Raw genomic sequence first — 23,325 nt, forward strand, 5'->3', positions numbered from 1 at the left:
TTCAAGTGCGGTGCATGGGACGCATAAAGACAAAGATCCCCCGTATTAAACTAACGGACTCTTTGGGGCAAGTGCCATTAACGAGCACCTATGAAGGCCGCCTCGACACACAAGGGCGTGGGCTGGCCAGCGCCAAGCGCGAGTCGATTTTGCCTCCAAAGATTCAAAAACTCATTTCTTTAGAATTGCTTTTTGTGTTTAGTTTGTTGTCCTCACCACAAATTAGCACAATTGGCTACGTACGGAGAAGCTCAAGATACATCCGTACAAAGTACTTATTCGAGGCTGAGTCGACCTAAGGGAGGCTCAGATAATCGTCGCTGGTGTTGGCCGTGAGCCGGAATGGAACTTGGGTCGCCGGGTTTTGTAGCGCGAGGCGCTAACCGCTGCACCACCGCTCCCACGCACGTACACTGGCTCAAGCCACACGCGCACCCCTTCCCCTCTTAACCCCTCCAAGGAACATCCCCGACCCCCCCCCCCCCCCATGGGAAAGTAATGAATGTGCTTCCTCCACGCAGCATCTTTAGCTCGGGGCCCACTCCATTCATTCATCTCTCGCTCTCCACACACATGGGGCATTAACTCAAGTCCCAACTCAAAATAGCAGCCTGCGTGGGCTCACACAAATTATTCCCACTGTCTGTTCCAGGTATGAGATGATGGGTTTCTTTTTTTCTTCACAGCCTGTTTGTGTAAACATTTTTAGATATCTTTGTTTTTCGAGAGATTTGTGCGCATTTTTTTTGCGTGACTTTTCACGTAAGTTGCAACGGCATTGGTTGTAGCCACAGTATACAGGTGCGCTTGACCAACCCGCAGCGACCAGCACAGTGAAGTATGGTAAAAATAAGCCTCACGACCTCGACAGGCATGGGAAGGGGCCTCATCTAGCAGTGGATTGACGATTGCGCTGTGTATGTTTGTCCATTGTTTTTTTAGTAAACACCTTGACTGCCCCTCAAATACATATGAATACTCTTCCTACTTCACGCTATATTAAGATTGTGGGTGTACAATGAAGAGCTTACATTTTGCGTTGTGCTGCACACTTTATCTCCCAAGTGCCATACACTCTGCAAAGTCACCAAATAATGCGCACCGCAACACCGATGTTAAATTGTGTCCAGAATAACGCACTACGTGCGTGCCTTCTGTATCGATTACATATTGCTTAAGCCAGGTGTAATGAACCGACTGCAATCACAGACCGAATTGTGGACCAATTTGTGCTTTCACCGCGAATCATTTGAGCCACACCTGGTGCCGAGAATGTGAAAAACTCATGTTGAAGCGCCCCAGACTTGGTTTGTAGTTCAGCGTCGGTCCTGGGGGACAAGAACTCTGCAAGCCGGAGCCGTCTCGGGTAAAGCCAGGACACGCGGTCCACCCAATTGCCGAACTCTCGTTGTAAAATGTTGCCCTGACGTCTGCGATCCAAACATTGTGATCGCTATTGCAGCCTGCAAGGTGTTTCTGATGTTTTATTGCCAACATACGAGAGGGCATAAACTCTGTACACTGGGGTCCTTTAGTCTTCCCAGCAACATTTTCAGAAGTCCAAGGCGCTGCACTTTAAAGAAAAACAGATGCAATGATTTGGTCTAACCGCGTACATTTTGGTTTCCTGAGCATTTTATTGATTTGGAAAACATCCAAGTCATTCTCAATGTAATTATTTACTGATGTAATTTTTTAGATGTTTTATAAACTATCATGTTACTCTCGTACAATTTGACATTCGTTCTTGGAAGATTGATTGTATCTACGAGCAGATGGGACACTGATTGCTTCAAGGATTAAGGCATTCTGGAAACCACAGAAGGCAATATTGAAAACATTTGGTAATAAAAAAAAGCTTCACTTACCCCTGCATCTCATATTTTTGTCGAGGTAAAATTAACCCTTGTGCATCAAATAAGGAATGTCATTAATCACCCATGTCCTTTACTAAAAGCAAGACACAAATCTCACGTAAAATAACTTACATCAGAACTTGATTATCATCGGAGTCATCTTAGAGCAGTGGTTCTTAATCTTTCCTGCAGCCTTGCAACCGCTGTGGTTTTTAATCGTAAACAAACTTTTGTGACTGCAGGATTTCATATTCTATGTTTTTTTCGGTAAAGTCACGTAGATAGAAAATATAATAACGATAAAATAATAAAAATAAAGTGCTCATTGGTTTTTTCGGTAAAGTCACGTATGTAGAAATACAATAAAATTATATTAAAACGAAACAATCACGACGTTTTAATATTATTTTATTGTATTTCTAGATACGTGACTTTACCGAAAAAAACAATGGGTAATTTTATGCAGTCACGAAAGCTTTAATTCTTTATTAAAAATAAAGTGAATACAAAAAAAATCACGACGTTTCTATCGCAACACGAGCAATCATTATGTTTTATATCTACGTGACTTTACCGAAAGAACCATAGAATAATCGTAAACAAGTTATGTTAAATACATAGGGGTTTGATGAAATAACGTAGTCGTACTTACGTGCCCTTGCTAAATTTTTGTTTTCAATGATTTACCTTCTAAAAAAATCTGGCCATGTCTCGTACCCCCAGAAGGCATCTCGCACTCCCAGGGGGTGCTTGCACCCCAGGTTAAGAACCACTGGCTTAGAGTAATGATCTCATCTCTTTTTGACAAAGACATATGTGGCATTACTTCACTTGGGGGTAGACCGGCGGCAAGTGGTTTACGCACCATGCTAAGAATCTAGCGACCTGATGTTGATTGCCGGGCAATGGCTAACATCAGTGGTGAGTGATGTCTAAACCAGTCCTGTGCCCCCACCTTCAGCAACATACACTGACTGCTGTGGTGGTGAAGTATTATCAAACGACTGCCACGACTGAGAAGCCAGGGAATGCCTTCATCCAGCAGTGGATTGATAAAGACCTCTAAATAAAATAATTTCACAATGACAAACTTTATATATTATATATTTTTTTTTATTTGTTTACATATTTTTTTCTTTTGCATTTCGTCAAAAATGTTACATTTTAACTTGTTTATTTTCACTACATTAGAGCAAAGGCTGATTTAAAAAGTAAAAAAAAATAAGTTAAAAGCAGGCAATGTGGTTCTGGAACTGGCTGGCTTTAATAGTAAACACTTTAATCACGGGATTTATAAATTGCAAAATTCTCAAAGAAGGAGTAGAGGTTTACTTAGATGAACATGCATAGCAAGATGATGACACCTATCAAATGCAGCATGAGGGCTGAAGTCCCTAGCAGTCAACCTTTCTGTTCTTGTTCCTTGATATACAGTTCGCGAGCCCAGGCCAGATGTCTCACTTGTCGGTACCGCCTGTCAATTAATTTGATCAATAACAGTGAATTATGTGAAATGAGTGAGCTATCAAATAATTCACTCTTATTAGTCATGTAAATCAATCGGTACTGCTTCAGTTTTTAGGCAGTATCAATTTCTGCTCCAGCCCATGGGCTAACAGTACATGCTGAACTTGCAATAAGTGCAAGGTTTACATAGTTTAATTTGTACAAACATGTGCACTTCGGTTAGCTTTCATCCAGAAACCCACGTGTTTAAAATTAAGAAGGACCTTTGGAATATGCTTGAAAACGTTCCTGCGTTAATATAATGGAACCCCAAACCACAAATTTAAATAAACAAAAAGAAATGCATTAAAGCTTCCACGTCGTGGGATTAAAGATGCAATCAGTATTTTTTTGTTTGTTTTAATCTAATTTTGCAGTCCCACAATGCCAATGTAAGTGCTCGCAATTGCAGGAACGTGAAAGCATTGCACTGCTCTTAACACAGCAACAAAAAGATCCACGCACAAACCAGTCGTGATGTCCATGAGGTTGACACGCAAGCGTGGCAGATAACCTCACGTTAAGGCTGGACATGTAAACACAGTAGCTGCTAAAATAGCATGGAAAGTGTGCGTGAAGCTTACAAACAAGCAACGGATATTCATCTATAAATTACAATGTGTGCATCGTTAGTAATGTCAGATCTATAATACTTATCTAAACTTCGTGTCAGACTTCAACATTATGTTTTAGTAATGTACATACAGTATATACCTTTATTTTTAAATATTTTTTTTCATGAACGTAAATGCTTACATTTTTTCTTTAACATGTCATTCGCCTGAAGTGTTTAAAAGTTTTGCTCAGGGTCGAGGTAAAGGGCAAATGTAAGGCTGCTTAAAAGTCCTTGGGCCGGATCATCATGACCGTCTCTCTCAGGGAGTAGTTGACCCCTCGCCAATAATGCCACTTGACCCCGTTGATGCGACCTCTGTACTGGCCACCACCGTAGTAGGCTCCGTTGAGGTTGGAAGGGCCGCAAGCATCAAACCACCAACCTGGAACGAGAACACACATCACGTGTCAGCCGCTGTCTGGACCGAATTACCGACTGGGATTATCCATTCGCGTCAGGCGCAACGTGTTGCTGAGTGCGGGCTTCTTGTTCGACGATAAGCGGGAAGGGGAATTTTTGTGCCGATACGTGACAGATAGACTGCTAAAGCTCTGCTATGTTTAACAAATGTGGTTACTTTTTCACCCACTATCCACTTCAGCTTTTTTTTTTACTTTCCACCTGCTCTGCTTTTGATTCGCCTTTTTAAATTTTTCTCGTCCTGTATAATTCCACAGGTACATTTACAATTAAGAAGTGGGGAATTCAAAGTGACATCAAACCGCTCAGTAGTGGTAAATGTGCAGTTATTATTTATTAATAGTGACATAGTACACATAGTATAAACATATTAACAACAAACCATAATAGCGTTAGGCATATATTGACATTTTCTATCAAATATTTTGTGGAAAGCACCTCAGCTACACATGAATTGGGCATCAGCGTTCTATTGGATGACATGGCTTCATGACTTATACTTCCACTTCCTGTTCAGAAGAGTCCAGGGTTGGAACAAGACTCAAGAGGACTCTGTTTGGCCAGAAAACGATGAGCCCCAGAAGGGGCAAATCTGGTTCAGAGTTTGCATATTTAAGCAAATGCTGCTGGCGAACAAATATAGAGAAGTAATAGGTTTTTACCCTTTTATCTGGCACCAAAACTGACACCTTTATACAAGGGATCGTGTTTGCAATAACCACAACACAAGCAGTCAAAATGCAAACAAAAAGAGACAACTCTGATAATGATATTGGCACTGTCCTTGAAATTGTTTGGTCCACACCCGAGACGGCTTTTCTTAGAGCCCAGTCTCCACTGGTGTTGGACCAGATGACGCCAAAAGGCGTACAACTCAAAAACAGTGCACCATCAGAGCATTGAGAGCTCGGGATAAGCATTTACACTATAAATATAGAGAAGGCCAAGAGGTGCGTAAACTTAAAAGTATTTTATATTGACGTGGAGATTTACAACAAAATGTGATAAAATGTATAAATTGTTTGGTAGGGTTTGATGGAGACGCCTTCCCAGTACTCACCCTGCGGTACTTATTGTGGTGTCCATCAGATGGTGTTCATTTTACTGACCCCTGGAGGGACTACACCCTGGCTTGGACTTCAACTGAGACGTTCACAAGTGTTGTCCTCGACCAATTGTGCTACAAGAATTGTTGCAATCTACAGCCCTTTGTCAATCCACTGCTTGGTGAAGACCCCCTCTCAATGCAGAGTTTGACCAAGCGTGACCGCTGAGATGATGCGGGTTGGTGCAGTTCGGGATGTCTGCTTCACCCATCACTCGCCCAACCGATGTTACCGTGGCCAGGAATCAAAAGCGGGATGCTGGGTGCATAGCACAGTGCGCTAATTACTGCATCGCCACTCCTGAGCTACACGTTGGTCGTAAATAAGTTGTAAATCAACAAATGTTGTGGTAGAGTGACGATGCGCTGGTTGTGATACTGAACTATGAACCTAGTGACCTGAGTTGTATTCCTTGGTGGTGACATCCGCACCGGTTCTGGGTTTCCCATCTCACCATCCCACACCAATCAGCACTGTGAAGTTTGGTCAAACAACCCCCGCTTGGGGAGGCCTTCGTCCGAAGGTGCACTGACAATGGCTGACGACGACAATTAGAAGGCTCCTTATTTTTCGAGGAGAGTCTCATCGAGTCTAAACACTCCGATTAGCGTGGTTGGCTACGGACGGTGGGAAAGAAGTTCAACATACACGCACACATACGCGATCCGAGCGGACACGGACCCGCTCGCGTGCACGTTGATCGTTGCTGTGTGTGTGTGTTTTTTTTTAAAGAGGTTTTTGCGCTAACCTCCACTGCTCATCTGGGAGCACTTGCAAGCACAGGCGTCGTTGTCCACGTCTCTGGTGCTGAACTCGGGGTTGCCCATGCCCAGGCTGCTGAATTTGCCGGCCGTGCCCGAGTAGCCTCTCGCGTGCAGCCTGTTGGAGCGGAGGCACGCGTCGAATACGTCACGCCAAGGGAACACGTGCAGCCCTCTCTGTCAATCCACTGCTGGATGAGCGAGAGATAGCCTCCCCAGTAAAGGTGGGGCAACGTTGGCCCAACGTGACCACTGGGGCCCCCATGCCGTGCGAGTCGTAGATGTTACTGAGTCACACTGAACGACGATTGGTACAGGTCGGCTGAAGGGCCATCCATTCAGTACGTACGCATGGAGGGGGGGTTAACCCAAATGCGTTCGCTTGCGTTTGGGGGGGGGGGTCTATTGACAATGTGCGTACGCATAGGAAACGGGGGAGGGGTGAAGCCTCGATAATAATGCAGCCGGCGGGGACTATCTGTTTGCTTAAACACGTTAATATTATTAATCCTTGATCGTTTCTGCGTGGATTAAATATCGGCCGTTCAATAGGATTCGGGGGGGGGGCGGATTGTACGTACGCAGGTGGGGGGGGGGGGGGTAAGACGTACGCATGCGTACAGGTTTTTGCGTACGTACTAAATGGATGGCCCCTAAGACGAGGAGCATTGATGTCAGTTTAAGTAACTGTAAAAATTATGGTTTTTGGTGCACTGCCCTCTGCTGCCCACAACTTAGCACAGCAAACTACAGGGTGTTTGAAAATGATGGACCCAATTTAAAAGCAGTATATTTCACGATGGCAACATGTTACGAATACACAAAAAGTTACAAACGGTTTAATGAGTTTTAACGTTTTACTAACCATTTTATAAATGCTCTATGTGCCCTCCACCCGCTGTACGGACAACATCGAGACGATAGTTGAATTCGTCCCAAGCGCCTCTCTTCTCACGTTTCCCTCTGAGGTGCGTGGTCGCCCTGTGCTCTTCCCCTTACATCAACAGCAGCCCGTGTCCTCAAACTGTCGGTACCAACGACGAACGCTCTTTGACATTAGCGGATCAATGCCAAAACGCCGTTGAAACGCGGGCTGCACCGCAATTACGGATTCAGTCTTGCTGAACTGCAGAACGCAAAACGCCCCTTGTGATGCGGGGTCACCGTCTTGCGAATGATTGAGGCTAGGGGCTGTTTGTGCGCTGGGAGAGGCATCGAGCGGTCATCATTTGAAACTCTATGCCGCGCCCTTTCAAGTGGTAAGAGTTTCATTCATGGGCGGTTCGTGCTTGCAGAGATATAGCGATTTCAAATGGGGTCCAACTTTATCAAACAACCTGTATAACTGCCTGATTCATGCACCGTGGTCAGCCACGCAAGCATTATCCAAGCTCAAACCCGCTTAGCTTCCAAGCTCTAACGAGATCAGGCAGCTCTTATACATTCCTTGATGGCTTACCATTTTGCATTTTATTCCTGGTATACAGTGCTTGTAATGGTAATATTAAATGTATTACTTCAGTGATCGCATCATTCTGTTAAGAATATAAGTGAATTATTTTGGTGAATTATGGCAATTTATTCTATATTTAGTTTACAGGTTTTGCTGTATGCAAAACTGATTTGAGTAAGCACAGACCACCCCTTAGACACTTCTCACATGTGTACCATTTTTTTTACAAAGATAAGAGAGAACCACGTTCATTGCTCAATTGGAAATGTCAACTACTCATTGCTTACGAATAGCTCAATTTGAATATACATAGCAAGCATCGGCCCCTGGAAAAAGATTCGTGAGACTCAGCGACGTTTTCCTGAGTAAGCAATCATAAGAATACATATTATTAATACATAAAAATACATGAAATGGTCGATTTAGTACATAATCAACTATGACAGCAAACTGGTTTTAGAATCGTTATTTTTTTTACCATTGAACACGAATACCATCAGGTTCTAGAAATGACAATCCATAACCTACACTGCTATCATGCACTGCTTTTATGGACCAGGCAACGGCATTTGATTCAGTGGAAGCTAAAGCAGTCGTCCAAGCTCCACATGGAGCAACACCTGATTTAAAAAAAATAACCATTCATGAAACATAAAGTAAGAAAATGTAATTTAAAAGTCGAGTCAAACCATTATATCTCACCAAGGCTATTCACAGCAGCACTAGCAGTTATATTCCAAGGATATCACACAGCCAAGAGCGATGAACCACATGCATTTATTGAAAAGTAACAAAAAATGCTACAAAGATTAAGATGTTCAAAACGAAAGTTTGATCAAAAGAAAAAAGACAAGTGTAAAATGGATCAGTGCATGTATAATACCAAGGGGAATTATTGCAGATGGACTAAGATCTAAAGTTATGAAATAAAGATGTGAGCTACGTCGGTATGAATTTTTTGGAAAATGGAAAATAGGACTGAAAAACAGCGTACCAGTGCACATAAAGAATAACGCTTTCCATCAGTGCGTATTATGTGCCATAACATACGGATTTAAAACCTGGAATCTTCCAAAGAACATGAATTATTACATACACAGTATGTGTGAATGTATTCTATAAAAAATATATATATGTGAATTCACATGGTCACGTTTCGGATACACGGACCAGGTGGTTGAAGTGAATTGTGTGAGTGGCTATCTATTCAGTGACAACTTCACAACATATTCAGAATCATAATCTGTATTTACACAGGAGGAATCCGATTAGCTATGAATCTCTTTTTCACAGACGTCCAGTATGGGGGGGGGGGGGTCAGCAAGTTACAACGACAAACATTACACAAATGGTATTCTAATAAACAATAAAACGAATACTTATTGTTAACTCGGGAATGTTAATGATACAGAAAATGGGTCCAGTGCATCGAACAAAATGCTAACTTACGTTTAATTGCAGCAGAGCTACTACATATCAGCAATGCAAATGGTGAAATGTGTTGGTAAGTTTGCCTTTGTTTTGTAGCAACAAAATTCCACCAACTAAAACGTGAACAAGTTAAATAATTAAAATGGGCGGTGAGTTGTATGATCTAATTCATACATCTAATTCATACAACTCACTGTCCATTTTAATTATTTAACTTGTTCACGTTTTAGTTGGCGGAATTTTGTTAAAAGATTTTTAAAAAATATGCGACTGTAATAGGTGTTATAATTTACAAATTTACCTCGTTATGCCTATAGTAATGATTTTCATTACATCCATAAATCTCAATGTCATTATATGTTAGGCTGACGGACATGTTATTTTATTCTACGCATTTTGTTTGTATGTGTAGTGAGTCATTTCAGAGACACTATTTAGGAGGCAACAACGTTTATTCTACAATTACGTAACACCGTTACACACGGGACTGAATACACCAATCTCTCACTCTTGTTACACACGGCACCACGATACAGCTATTCCTCTCGTGTGCGGGATAACTTTAATCGGGTCAGAGCAGCCAGCATGCTGTCTGACCCACAATGTCGGACACGTAGACGTAGCACTTGGCTTCCACTTCACCTGCAGACAGCCCCGATATTCGATCGGAACTTCCCTTTTATCCTTCCAGGCGCCACCTGGCTCCGCCCTTAACCACGCCCGCTTCGGGAACTCTCCAGACGTTTCTCAGCTACTCTTCCCGTGTGCCCTCGTTCACCCTTGGCCCACTTTCCTCACCCCGGCCCATCACGTGCCCCACATGCCCCCCCCCCCCTATCGCCAGCCGCCCCCACCACACTCCCTCAGTGACCGACTCTGTGGCAATTACCTGCGGCGCTGGCGGAGGCTGCTATCCCCTACTGCAGGGGTCCCCAAGCCCCGGGCCACGGACCGCTACCGGTCCGTGGCCTGCTAGGAGCCGGGCCGCACAGCAGCAGGAGGTGAGAGCGGTGAGTCCGATCACGTGGCCCGCCCCCATTATTTTATTATTCACCACTTCCGTCCGCACCTCTTTCCCGCACTGCGCACTCGTCTCAGTCAGTGTTGGTAAGCCCACAAGCTGACCCCTAGTAGCCACAATGAGTAAGCCCACAAGCTGACCCCTAGTAGCCACAATGAGTAAGCCCACAAGCTGACCCCTAGTAGCCACAATGAGTAAAAAACAAACGTCGCTGGAGAGCTTCTTTGAAAAGGGGGAAAGACCCAATGATGAACTCCCCCCCCACCGGTCCGTGAAAAAATTGTCTTCCACGAAACCGGTCCCTGGTGCCAAACAGGTTGGGGACCGCTGCCCTACTGTGTCGGTAGGACTCATCTGGCTTCCTCCTGCGAGCACCCAGTAGCATGCCCCGAGTGGCCCACTGAATGGTACTGCACGGTGTGTTAGCCTCTGCGCCCATTTCTACGGCACTTGGCGCGACGCGCCGTAGCGATCCATTTAACATCACTACACATGTAATAGTGTGCGTATCTGCTGGTTACATCTGAATGTGATTTACACACTTGCTCCGTCATAATATCATCCTCATGTAAGTTTAATTCACACTATCATTTTTTCCCCAAAGAAGTTTTGGCCATACATGCACGAACACCCATGAACAAACACGCATGCACATATTAGCATACTGCCACTTAATCAAATACTGAATCATAGATGAGCCCTTGTGGAAATACAGGAAATATGAGCTTGTTGTTGTTGTAATTACACTCCAGGCATGATATTTATTAACATTCATGCACTATGGTGCTAGATAACTAGATGGGACAACGTTTTAAGCCTTTGCATGTTAACAACTGCGTTTTGCTATTACTTTGTGTAACCGAGTTAGATTAAGGAATAATGTTTCTTGCAGAATTTAAGAAGTATCCTGTAAAATCCAGGCTGTATTGAAAAGCAAGAGAAAAGCCTGCCAATAAACAATACCCAGTTCATGTCATGCCAAGACGAAGTATATACTGTAGAACCTCACGTATAAGGAAAAGAGATGTTAACAAATAGCTTCCAGACCCCAAAACGATTGCATCTGCCAATGCAAGCTCATCTTCCCAGTCGACATATATATTTAATTAAAATCAACCTCAGCCAGACCCTTCTAAAAGGAGACCAGAGACCATGTGGATGATTTTTCGGGTAAATACATTTGCCGATATTTATGTTTGCGTAACATGCGTCCCTCTTTTGATTTAAAGCTTTCGTGACTGCAGTAATTCATATTCTTAGTTTTTTCGGTAAAGTCACGTTGAAGAGAAACAACAAAAACCGACACACCTGATGATGACCGTTTGAGTTATGGTCGAAACGTCGTGAGAATTTTTTATTGTTTTATATATATTTTGTTATTTTGTTGTTTCTCTTCAACGTGACTTTACCGAAAAAACTAAGAATATGCGTCCCTCTGTTAATCCACTACTTGATGAGGGCCCCTTCACACCGTGTGGACCGTGGGGGTTATTTGACCATACTTCACCACGCTGATCACCATATATGTGGGAACAGAATCCAATGCAATAGATTTTTCTGCACTGTTCTCTACTGCCCACAGCGTAGCCCTTCGACGCACGGTAGCCGGCTATCCAAGCACGATCCTGAAGTTTCTTGACCAATCTTCACCAGGCTGGTCAATGCAGGATTTGTGAAGAGAAGGTAGGGTCCCAGGACCAGCACGTGCATCACTTGCCACTGGTGTTAACTGTGGTTGGGAATCAAACTCGGGTCGCTAGGTTCATTTGCGCAGTACGCTTACCACAACGCCACTGCTTCACTCCTTCCATCTAAACATTTGCCATGCTTAAACCTGCCAAGTCCCCATGTGTGCAGTATGCATGGGAACACGATTAGAAAATGACTTATGCATGATTTTCTATGACGTAACATGCATTACGCAATTATTTTAAATGGAGTGCTCTACAAGAATTTTAAAGGGACAGGCGGTGAGAAAATATGTAAAAATGCAAGGGAAAATATGTACTCATGGAAATCATCATCTGACAGGCATTTTAAGATCTTACATCATGAGGCCTCCTTTGCCAGTACCAACATTTAATAATTGTTTTTTTTCCCTTTTTTTGGCAACAAAACTGAAACCTATTATTATATTTTGGTACTGGCAAAAGAGACCTCATGGTGTAAATGCTTACCCCGAGCCCTCGTTACTCTGATAGTGCGTTGTCTTTGAGTTGTGCGCCTTTTGACGTCATCTGGTCGAACACCGTTTGAGACTAGGCTATAAGGAAAGCTGTCTTTGGTGTGGACCAATCAATTTCAAGGACAATGCATATATCATCAGTGTTTTTGGTTTGCATTCTGACCGCAGGTATTGTGGTTAATGTAAACATGATTGCTTGTAAAAAAGGTTTCAGTTTTGTTGCCAGATAAAAAGGGGAAAAAACTATTATTTTTAGATCTCCATAATCTCTGGTTCTTTCGGTAATGTCACGTAGATAGAAAATATAATAATATGAAATAAAACACGACGTTCCGGTCGCAACACAAGCGTCCATCTTCAGGTGAGAAAAAATGAGGGGGGAGGGAAGGGTGGAGAAGCTGTAGCCAAACTCCCCCCCCTTCCCTCCCCCCTCCCGTACCTGTATAAAGCCACAACAGCAGATATTATTTTCTCGCCTGAAGATGGACGCTTGTGTTGCGACTGAAACGTCGTGTTTTATTTTACTTTATTATTTTTTCTATCTACGTGACTTTACCGAAAGAACCAGAGAGTATGGATTCCTGCAGTCACGAAAGCTTCAAATCAAGATTTTGTCCATTTTCTAAATATTAAGTTGAACGAAAGATGTATCTTACATATGAATATATTGTAAATTTAATCATGTATATCACTATGAATGTGCCCGATCTTGTCTGACCTGGGAAACTAAGGTGTGTTGAGCATGGGTAGCACTTGGGTGGGTGAGCACAATTCACAACAGGTGCTATAGGCGACTGCGGGGCTATTGTGGGCAGCAGAGGACAGTTCAACACAACCCATTGTCATGTATTGCTATTCCCACATATATGCCCACATGCTTTAGCCAACTCGCACCGACCAGCATGGTGAAGTGGGGTCAAATAACCCCCACGACCCACACAGCATGGGGAGGCACTTCAGCAGTGGATTTACAACGTGCTGTCCGTAAATAATATGTAATGAATATTACAATATTGCAACCTGCCATAATAACTATTATATAACTCAAAACATAATTTGCGTTGTTACGGATAATATAAATAACAGAATATATGTCTCCTTCACATAGTCAACTCTCCACATCAAAACTAAATTAGTAAATAGTTTCCTACATCACCCATAAGTTACATGGTCTTCTGGGAGTGAATCGTTTCAGCAGCGCTGATTTCAAAACAAGCAAACTCTCACCGGTTTTGATACACATTGTCTCATTAGAGGAACCAGGCTTGCTTGACTCAATGCTGGTGAACTGTTGATCTTCGAGGCAATGACCCTCGCTTTCCGATATGGGTCCGAGTTAGACGCAAAACGACATAATAACTATTCGAGTCCCCTAATACTGAGGCTTGTATCTACAGTACCTAGGCTGTGTGTCGCAATCTGTCCGCCGTGAGTTTGAAGTTTTGTGAATGACAAAGGCTTTAAAGTTGCGGTCAGTTATGTCATGGTGCCACTCTGTGGATGTCGAGACTCCTCCCATGAAATGTTACGCAGTGTTAATGCAGTGATGGCACTAGAACGTTATGACAAAGCACTGGCCAGTGATTTTAAAGTATTTATTTTATAATTTCAAAATGGTGTTGAACTTTCAAACTTTGTGGGACATATCTGCACGACATCTTCACTTACAGTATGTAGAATAAATATTGACGAAATAAACCCTGCAACGAGATGTCGTAAATTTACGAGTACCTGTTTATCTTTTTTTGTTACTATTCTTTTTTCAGAAGCGGCCTGGCCACGAATGATAGTTCAACAAAGTGGCTGATCATGTGGAAATGTATAGCAACTCTAAATGCGTGTTGATTCAGGTTCGCCCACGGGGAGAACATGCAAACTTGAAATATACAGGCGTCAGGGTCGGGATTGAACCCACGACCTCCTGTATACCAGGCGAGGTAGTTGACATCTCCTGGCAACTGTGGCGCCCTCCCACTTATATGGGACGACTATCTGGTCCTGCAGAGTGTAAGCAGCCTCATACAAATAGCATTGTGCAAAGGCAGTGCCGTATAGACTACACAGCCTGCTGGGGCAAGTGATGTTAGCGAGCACCTATGAAGGCCGACACAGCGCACGAGGGGGTGGGTTTACCAGCCCACGCCCGACCGCCTTTGTCTCCCGAATGGCGATATTTTACACACCAGGTACTCATTCGAGGCTGAGTCGACCTAGGGGAGGCCCAAGATCGGTTTAAATAAAGGTCACCGGTGTTGGCCGCGAGCGGGAGTCGAACCCGGGCAGCGCACTAACCACTACACTACCGCTCCCCACAGAGACAAAGATCTCCCACATATAGCCTTAACAGATTTTAGGGGCAAGTGCTGTTAGCGAGCACCTATGAAGGCCGGAACGGTACACGAGGGGGTGGGTGGTCAGCACCACGCCCGACCGCCTTTGTCTCCCTAGTGGCAATGTTTACACACCGCACCAGGTACTCATTTGAGGCTGAGTCGACCTAGGGGAGGCCCGGGACCGGTTCAGATAATCGTCCACTGGTGTTGGCCGTGAGCGGGAATCGAACCCGGGTCGCCGGGTTCATAGCGCAGCGCGCTAACCGCTACACTACCGCTCCCCACAGAGACACACACAGACACACACACACGTTGTGACACGCAGGCATTCGTCCACGCTCAGCGCGTCCAAAGGGGCATGGAAGGAGGAGTGCTCGACAATTCGCTTAAAGCTTGGTAGCATCGATGACAAATGAAGTCGAAATGCCGCAGCGCCGGAACACAAGCGATACTAGATACTACATTTGGCCATCTCCTCGCTTTCCAGGGAGCTGGGAAAGGCATCACAAAAACTGAATGTGTGCTGATGTTGGCATTGCCAACTTGATATTTGAACTTTACGTTGAATGTACGCCGTGAAAACAGTCTGCGTGGCAACACGACCCTCTGAGGTCCCGCACTTAATGCTGTTTGGCTCTTTGTTTTCATATCATCTGACACTGCTCTTCATAGCGCCAGCCACACCGTATGTAAAATAATATATTTTACGGCTAACATGTTTATAACTCCATTCTGTAACAATTCCACGCCCATTATAAAATTTTGTTAAAAGTTACATTTAAATGTGCCTGAAATTTTCTGTCATGGACCAAATGTGCCATACATTGTAAAGTGTTTGTCACCCATAATAACACTGTAACAATTTGTTTTGTTTTGTTCCTGGGTAGTGTTATTTCCTAATTGCTTATGCCTCAAAAGTACAGAAAATGGCTGTTATTCCCTACAAACTTTGCTTTTGTGACCATTACAGTGACATTTTGAAATTTACCTATTTTCCAGAACATTCCAGATAAATTCAGTGCTGAGTAACTTCTAGAATATTCCATAAATTTCCAGTAATATACATAGTAGTATAAATACAGTGGCCTTAAGCTCACCAGTTCAGTTTCATTCCAGCTGCCTAAGTGGATACTCTGTGGAAGAATCTGCTAAGATGTGTGAGGCCCACAGGGCATATTTCGACATACCTGTCGGGGATCAAGACAAACCCTGGGCACCTCATTTCAACTTCGAGCAATGCAAAAAAACTCTAGGAGGTAAGATGTACAATTGTTGCTCAGAATTTTATGTTAGAAAATGTATTAAAAATTGTTAAATTGTAAAAGTTTTTCATTTTAAAATGTTTTACAATTTTCAATGTTATTTAAAAAATATATACAGTGAGGGAAAAAAGTATTTGATCCCCTGCTGATTTTGTAAGTTTGCCCACTGACAAATAAATGATCAGTCTATACTTTTAATGGTAGGTTTATTTGAACAATGAGAGGGAATAACAACAACAAAATCTAGAAAAACGCATGTCAAAAATGTTATGAATTGATTTGCATTTTAATGAGGGAAATAAGTATTTGACCCCTCTGCAAAACATGACTTAGTACTTGGTGGCAAAACCCTTGTTTGCAATCACAGAGGTCAGACGTTTCTTGTAGTTGACCACCAGGTTTGCACACATCTCAGGAGGGATTTTGTCCCACTCCTCTTTGCAGATCTTCTCCAAGTCATTAAGGTTTCGAGGCTGATGTTTGGCAACTCGAACCTTCAGCTCCCTCCACAGATTTTCTATGGGATTAAGGTCTGGAGATTGGCTAGGTCACTCCAGGACCTTAATGTGCTTCTTCTTGAGCCGCTCCTTTGTTGCCTTGGCCGTGTGTTTTGGATCATTGTCATGCTGGAATACCCATCCACGACCCATTTTCAATGCCGTGGCTGAGGGAAGGAGGTTCTCACCCAAGATTTGACGGTACATGGCCCTGTCCATCGTCCCTTTGATGCGGTGAAGTTGTCCTGTCCCCTTAGCAGAAAAACACCCCCAAAGCATAATGTTTCCACCTCCATGTTTGACGGTGGGGATGGTGTTCTTGGGGTCATAGGCAGCATTCCTCCTCCTCCAAACACGGCGAGTTGAGTTGATGCCAAAGAGCTCCATTTTGGTCTCATCTGACCACAACACTTTCACCTAGTTGTCCTCTGAATCATTCAGATGTTCATTGGCAAACTTCAGACGGGCATGTATATGTGCTTTCTTGAGCAGGGGGACCTTGCGGGCGCTGCAGGATTTCAGTCCTTCACGGCGTAGTGTGTTACCAATTGTTTTCTTGGTGACTATGGTCCCAGCTGCCTTCAGATCATTGACAAGATCCTCCCGTGTAGTTCTGGGCTGATTCCTCACCGTTCTCATGATCATTGCAACTCCACGAGGCGAGATCTTGCATGGAGCCCCAGGCCGAGGGTGATTGACAGTTCTTTTGTGTTTCTTCCATTTGCGAATAATCGCACCAACTGTTGTCACCTTCTCACCAAGCTGCTTGGCAATGGTCTTGTAGCCCATTCCAGCCTTGTGTAGGTCTACAATCTTATCCCTGACATCCTTGGAGAGCTCTTTGGTCTTGGCCATGGTGGAGAGTTTGGAATCTGATTGATTGATTGCTTCTGTGGACAGGTGTCTTTTATACAGGTAACAAGTTGAGATTAGGAGCACTCCCTTTAAGAGTGTGCTCCTAATGTCAGCTCGTTACCTGTATAAAGACACCTGGGAGCCAGAAATATTTCTAATTGAGAGGGGATCAAATACTTATTTTCCTCATTAAAATGCAAATCAATTTATAACATTTTTGACATGCGTTTTTCTGGATTTTGCTGTTGTTATTCTGTCTCTCACTGTTCAAATAAACCTACCATTAATATTATAGACTGATGATTTCTTTGTCCGTGGGCAAACGTACAAAATCAGCAGGGGATCAAATACTTTTTTCCCTCACTGTATCATATATGAAAAATGTTGCGAGAATCTCTTACACATTAGTCATGAGTGGAATAAATGTATTTTTGTACGATGGTACAGAGGGGAAAAGAGAGCCATGAAGTTCGTTATCCCAAGAATTTGGCTGGAACCCACTGACCACTCAAGCAACTGCTGCTTCTGCATGGTGGACCCTTCCAAACGTTGGTTTGGCAAGAATGCACCTGCTATCACGTATCCGGACCTTCCTTCATCCATCGACCCGGTGTCACACTGCCATGAGCTCCCCGTACCCACTCCTCCAGAGAGAGAGCAGCAAGTCAGAGAGTGAGGAAGACGTTGTAGATGCAGATGGCAATTTCAGAGGTGAAGCTGAGGAGAGAAACCCATACTACCCCAACCAAAAAGACCTCAACGACTTGATCAGAGATCTTGGTCTCACCAACTCCAATGCCGAGCTTTTAACGTCTTGGCTCAAGCAGTGGAACTTGTTGGATGAAAATGTGCAAGTCGCAGATCAGAGGAAGCGTCACCAACCATCTTTCAGCTTCTTCACCCGTCAAGATGGGCTCTGCTTCTGCCACAATGTGACCAGTCTGTTCGAGGCAATCAAAATCGCCTGTAACCAAGAATGGTAACTTGCCATCCTTTTCCACCTCCATGGTGAATTTGATGGCTGGGTGCATGGAATTGATGTGGTTGAAGAATTGGTCCAGAGCTGGTAGGCCATGTAGCCAGATGACGAACGTGTCATCTACGTATCTCTTCCACAAGGAAGGACGATGCCTGGATGGCATCTGTCTCAAATTTCTCCATGAAAACATTGGCTTAAACTGGAGATAAGGGAGAACCCATTGGGGTACCTTCAACATGTTTGTAGAATGTTGATTGTTTTAGACAGTGAAATGTCACTATAACAATCCGATTTTGTGCATTTTACCATATCTAATTATCCAATGTAAACAATATACCCATTTTTGACTTAAAGCTTTCGTGACTGCAGGGATTCATATGCTTGGTTCTTTCGGTAAAGTCACGTAGAAGGGAAGCAATAAAATAATAAAAATATAAAACAATAAAATTCTCACGACGTTTCGACTGCAACACAAGCAATCATCATCAGGTGTGAAAACCACAGCAAGAAATTTTGAAAAAAGTGGCGTTTTTTTAACGTTAGCACCACGGAGAGCGATTTTACCGAAAGAACCAAGAATATATAATATACCCATTATACAAATATGGCTGATGTACCATGATCCAACATTTAGCCCACACATAGCATTACATTTTGCCAGTCCCTATAAGAAAAGCACGTAAGAAGGTTAAATCGTCATTGTAATCCTGCAACATTGTGTACTCGTGAAGTATAGATATTGCAGTATAACTGTAAGTCTTGCTTGTTGTTTTTTGCCTTACTTTTATAAACTCTACCTGAATCCCCGTGTGGTTTTGTTCATTTCCCCTTCATCTTCCCCGTGTTTTCTTTCTTAAAAAAAAGTTTGCGTTACCTTATTGCAGTCTCGCCTGATTCAAATAAAGTCTTCTAACTTGGCCATTTACACGGGCAGCATTGGCCAATTTATCACGGAGTGATAACCAAAGCGTCAGAATGCCCAAACAACCCCCATGACCGACACGGCTTAGCAAAGCCTTCGTACGTCAGGGATCCGACCGAGCACTGTGAGTTACAGTACTCGAATTGTTATTGTCATTATTATTACTGCCTCACTCGTACTTGGTACGCGTTGCATCTGGGAAGGGCTGTCTAGCTTGATGCCTATTAACTAAGGCGCCTGTGTGTGCGCACTGATGTTAAGCACACTTCCGTTGGTACACGCTGCAGAAATTCAAACTTGGAGCTTCTCACCAGAGCGTGTTGATTTACTTTCCCCACGTGCCCTCCTCTCTGGACTGAATATGTGCAGGCGAGCTTGCACCTCGTGCCGGTTGTAATGGAGACCATTTGTTATCTCTCAATGCGAGCGCTAAGAGTTATTTTTCGTTGCCAATTGTGTTTCATTATGCAAGCATATTTACCGTTTAGATTTATTTTCCATTTTGCTGTACTCTTTTAGTTTCCAAATTCCACATTGCATTCGTATTAACTCCGATCTGTTACACCATCAATAATGCAATTTGTTGCTGGCCTGGCGTTTTTAGATTATTTAGAGTATTTGGCTGCTATAAATGTCCACGTGATAAGCCACTTTGTTGAGCTGTCATTTGTGGCCAGTTCGCTTCTGAAAAATAGGCTAATAGCTCAGTGGGCTTTTCCTGGTAAGATATAAAAAATTGTTTAGTTTTATTTGTACATTTTTCTTAAGAGTTACTCTTTGGTTCTTTCGGTAAAGTCACGTAGGTAAAAAAGAATAATAGAACTCTCACAATACAATGGCCACCTCCGCAGCTTCGTCGTCATGGAAGTAGCTCTCCGATCTTACATTCACTAGGCCCGCCCACTTCGCTTATGACCATTGGGCTACGCCCATCTCAAACCTATATAACATCCTGCCTCAGCAGCTCTCCGATCTTACATTGACATGCAAATTCCATCTCTAGCCCCGCCCACTTACCCTTGGGCTACGCCCATCTCAAACCTATATAACATCCTGCCTCAACAGCTCTCCGATCTTACATTGACATGCAAATTCCATCTCTAGCCCCGCCCACTTACCCTTGGGCTACACCCATCTCAAACCTATATAACATCCTGCCTCAGCAGCTCTCCGATCTTACATTGACATGCAAATTCCATCTCTAGCCCCGCCCACTTAACCTTGGGCTACGCCCATCTCAAACCTTTATAACATCCTTCCTCAGCAGCTTTCCTACTAAATTTTCACCTGATGAAAATTGCTTGTGTTGCGATCGAAACGTCGTGATATTTTTTAAAAAAATTATATCTACGTGGCTTTGCCGAAAGACCCAAAGAATATGAATTAGCGCTGTCATGAAAGCTTTAAGTCAAGATTTAAATAAATATACTGATTCTGTTTTGGGCCTCGGGGCCTGTGCTCAGCAATTCCAGTAGTGAAAACATTCAAACCTGACCTGCAATCCTACAGCAACACCTTGGGATGTCACCCTCGTACATATTGATGCAATATCCAGGTTTTTGAAGAAACTTTGGCTTTTTGGAGAACAAATTGGTCTCAGCAATCAGGTCAACCGTCGATTGTCAAGGGTGATGCAGAGCAAGGGTGGCTCGGACAAAAATAAAATAAAATAGATAATAAAAACTATCCATTTATAGAGGTTTTTGGGTTAGGTCGTGTAACTATATAAATGTGTCGTTAAAACCCGCCACCACCCGACACAGCCAACTAGTAAGGGTTGTCACGTAAACAGAACGTGGCCAATTCGTCACTAGTACAGCACACCGGTGTGTTGGAGAGCCAAGCCACAACATTTACAAACTGAGTACGACGTTTCGCCAGTAATTACAACTAGCTTCATCAGGCGACGACCAGATTTGTGGAGGAGTCTTCCTGTTTCGTTCCTTATATAGAGGCGTAGATGCGGTGACCACGCTTCTGCGCTCTTGCACAATGTAGTGGGGGGGGGGGGCGGGATTACTGAGTCAACGTACATTATGCATGTGCATTATGTGAGTCCTTTGAACTTGTCCTTCCTGTCTATTGTGTTTATTAAAATAGCCCTACCAACGGAAATCCCTATTGAAGTATGCTGCCCTTTGTAGGCATGCATTTAAACAATGTATTATTTGATGATTCACTTCCACGCAGCACTAAGACGGTAGCTATCCTCTATATAAGGAACGAAACAGTAAGCCTTCTCCACAAATCTGGCTGTCGCCTGATGAAGCTAGTTTTAATAACTGGCAAAACGTCGTACTCAGTTTGTAAATGTTGTGGCTTGGCTCTCCAACACACCAGTGTGCTGTACTAGTACACTACACTATACACTACATTATACACTACACTATACACTACACTATACACTACATTATACACTACACTATACACTACTATACACTACACTATACACTACACTATACACTACACTATACACTACTATACACTACACACTACACTACACTATACACTAGTGCTGTACTAGTGACGAATTGGCCACGTTCTGTTTACGTGACAACCCTTACTAGTTGGCTGTGTCGGGTGGTGGCGGGTTTAACGACACATTTATATATTTACGCGATCTAACCCAAAAACCTCGATTATGGATGATATTGGTCGCGAAAGCCTACGTGTTAAAATTCAAACCATGTTAGGATATAAACACAGGTGTATTGTTTGCCTCCGTAGAATAGCGGTGCGAACATACACAGAGTCGTTTATTTTGATTACATCTTCAAGCAAGTGGTTTGCGTGTTGACAAGTTTGCAGTCATGTTGGTACTGAGTTACTAATGTTCCCACGAGTCGGCTGCAGATAATGAGTCAGTTGTGTGCCTAAACGTGTTTTCTTCTTCTTGTAAACACGGTTGCTTAGTAACCTGGATAATGAACCCACGGGTAATCGAGAGTTAACTTTCATGAGAAGCAATGCACCCTGATGTCTGTGCATACAAAGTCGCAAACCACTGGACCGAATCAGCACTGCAGAGCAGTTATCCACACAAAATCTGAGCGAACCTCAGGGCCTCCCGTGACTCAATGGTTTCGATGCAAATTGCATTTTATTAACGCGAGAATATTGTACATCTTGGTTTGGTTGAGTTTGGAAATCTGCAAATGTGGGACGATATAAAAATTAACCATAAACGATGTGGTACGGTGTTGTCTTCTTGGGCGACCAACAATGCCATGTGTTCTACATTTGGCAATCCTATGAGATATTTAGCTTGGCCATGAAAGTCGATGCTCCAGTCTCTATTTACACATTATTTTTGAGTTAATATGCAATGGCAATGACACATTTGATTTCTTTCAAAGATGCGTATGGCTTAATGTGGAACATACTGTTCAGCGTTTTAAGGCAGATCCAACAATGACGTGTACCTATAATTACACCTGTTGAATCAAAGGCATAGTTTCGTCTTCTATTTTGTCTATCGGGTAGTGCAAAGCTTTAAAAAAAAATGTGCAACTTTTAAGAACGCAGTACCATCAGATCGAAGCACGTGGCTTCCTGTGCTAAATGACAGTCTCAACTTATCTACATCATTAATTACAACACACTTGCAAAACATTTTGCAGCTGTTGCAGCTAAAGTACATTTCCACACGATTGAATGAGCAGTGCACGCAATTTAATAATATATATGTGTACGTGTGTGTATGTGTGTTTCACAGGGTGCCATATTATTTGCGCAAGTTCATCCTGAACAAGTTGCGTATTTAAAATGCCCGTACGCGTGTTGTTGCGTGTTGGCTTTTTCCGCGTCAACTGCAACCCTGGACCCACTTGCGAATGAGATGTTCCATCTCAAGGGATTTCCAGGTGAAATATTGTTGTAAATAAGTAGTAGTAGTAATAATCATGCGAAACTTTCCACAGTGTACGTCAAGCAATGTGTATATATGTAGTGGCATCGGCAGATGTCACTGGATGCTGTATGAAGCCGGCCTGTGTGAGGCACGACACACGCCACTCACACCACCTACAGCACTGCAGTGGGAATGCAGTACCGGCCCTAGCGGGGGCCGGCTGAGATCGCCGATCAAGGATGGATGGCACCGCACTCCACGTGCAGGGCCAG

The 23,325-nt window shown here is 43.3% G+C and overlaps 1 protein-coding gene across 1 annotated transcript in view; it reads right to left on the bottom strand.

The window, feature by feature from the left end:
- Positions 1-2,947: 2,947 nt before the first annotated feature.
- The window catches only part of LOC116942709 (angiopoietin-2-like), a 47,054-nt gene continuing 26,676 nt past the window's right edge, over positions 2,948-23,325 (bottom strand). Inside the window, exons 8-9 of the mRNA XM_032954971.2 lie at positions 6,253-6,383; positions 2,948-4,360 (exon numbers count right to left, since the gene is read on the bottom strand). Of these exons, the coding sequence (XP_032810862.1) occupies positions 4,200-4,360; positions 6,253-6,383 (292 nt within the window). The 3' untranslated portion in view covers positions 2,948-4,199. The remainder of the gene's footprint in view (positions 4,361-6,252; positions 6,384-23,325) is intronic.

Source organism: Petromyzon marinus, chromosome 15 (genome assembly GCF_048934315.1).
Source record: "Petromyzon marinus isolate PM22_M1 ecotype Great Lakes invasive population chromosome 15, UKy_Petmar_22M1.pri1.0, whole genome shotgun sequence".
Lineage (NCBI taxonomy): Eukaryota > Metazoa > Chordata > Hyperoartia > Petromyzontiformes > Petromyzontidae > Petromyzon > Petromyzon marinus.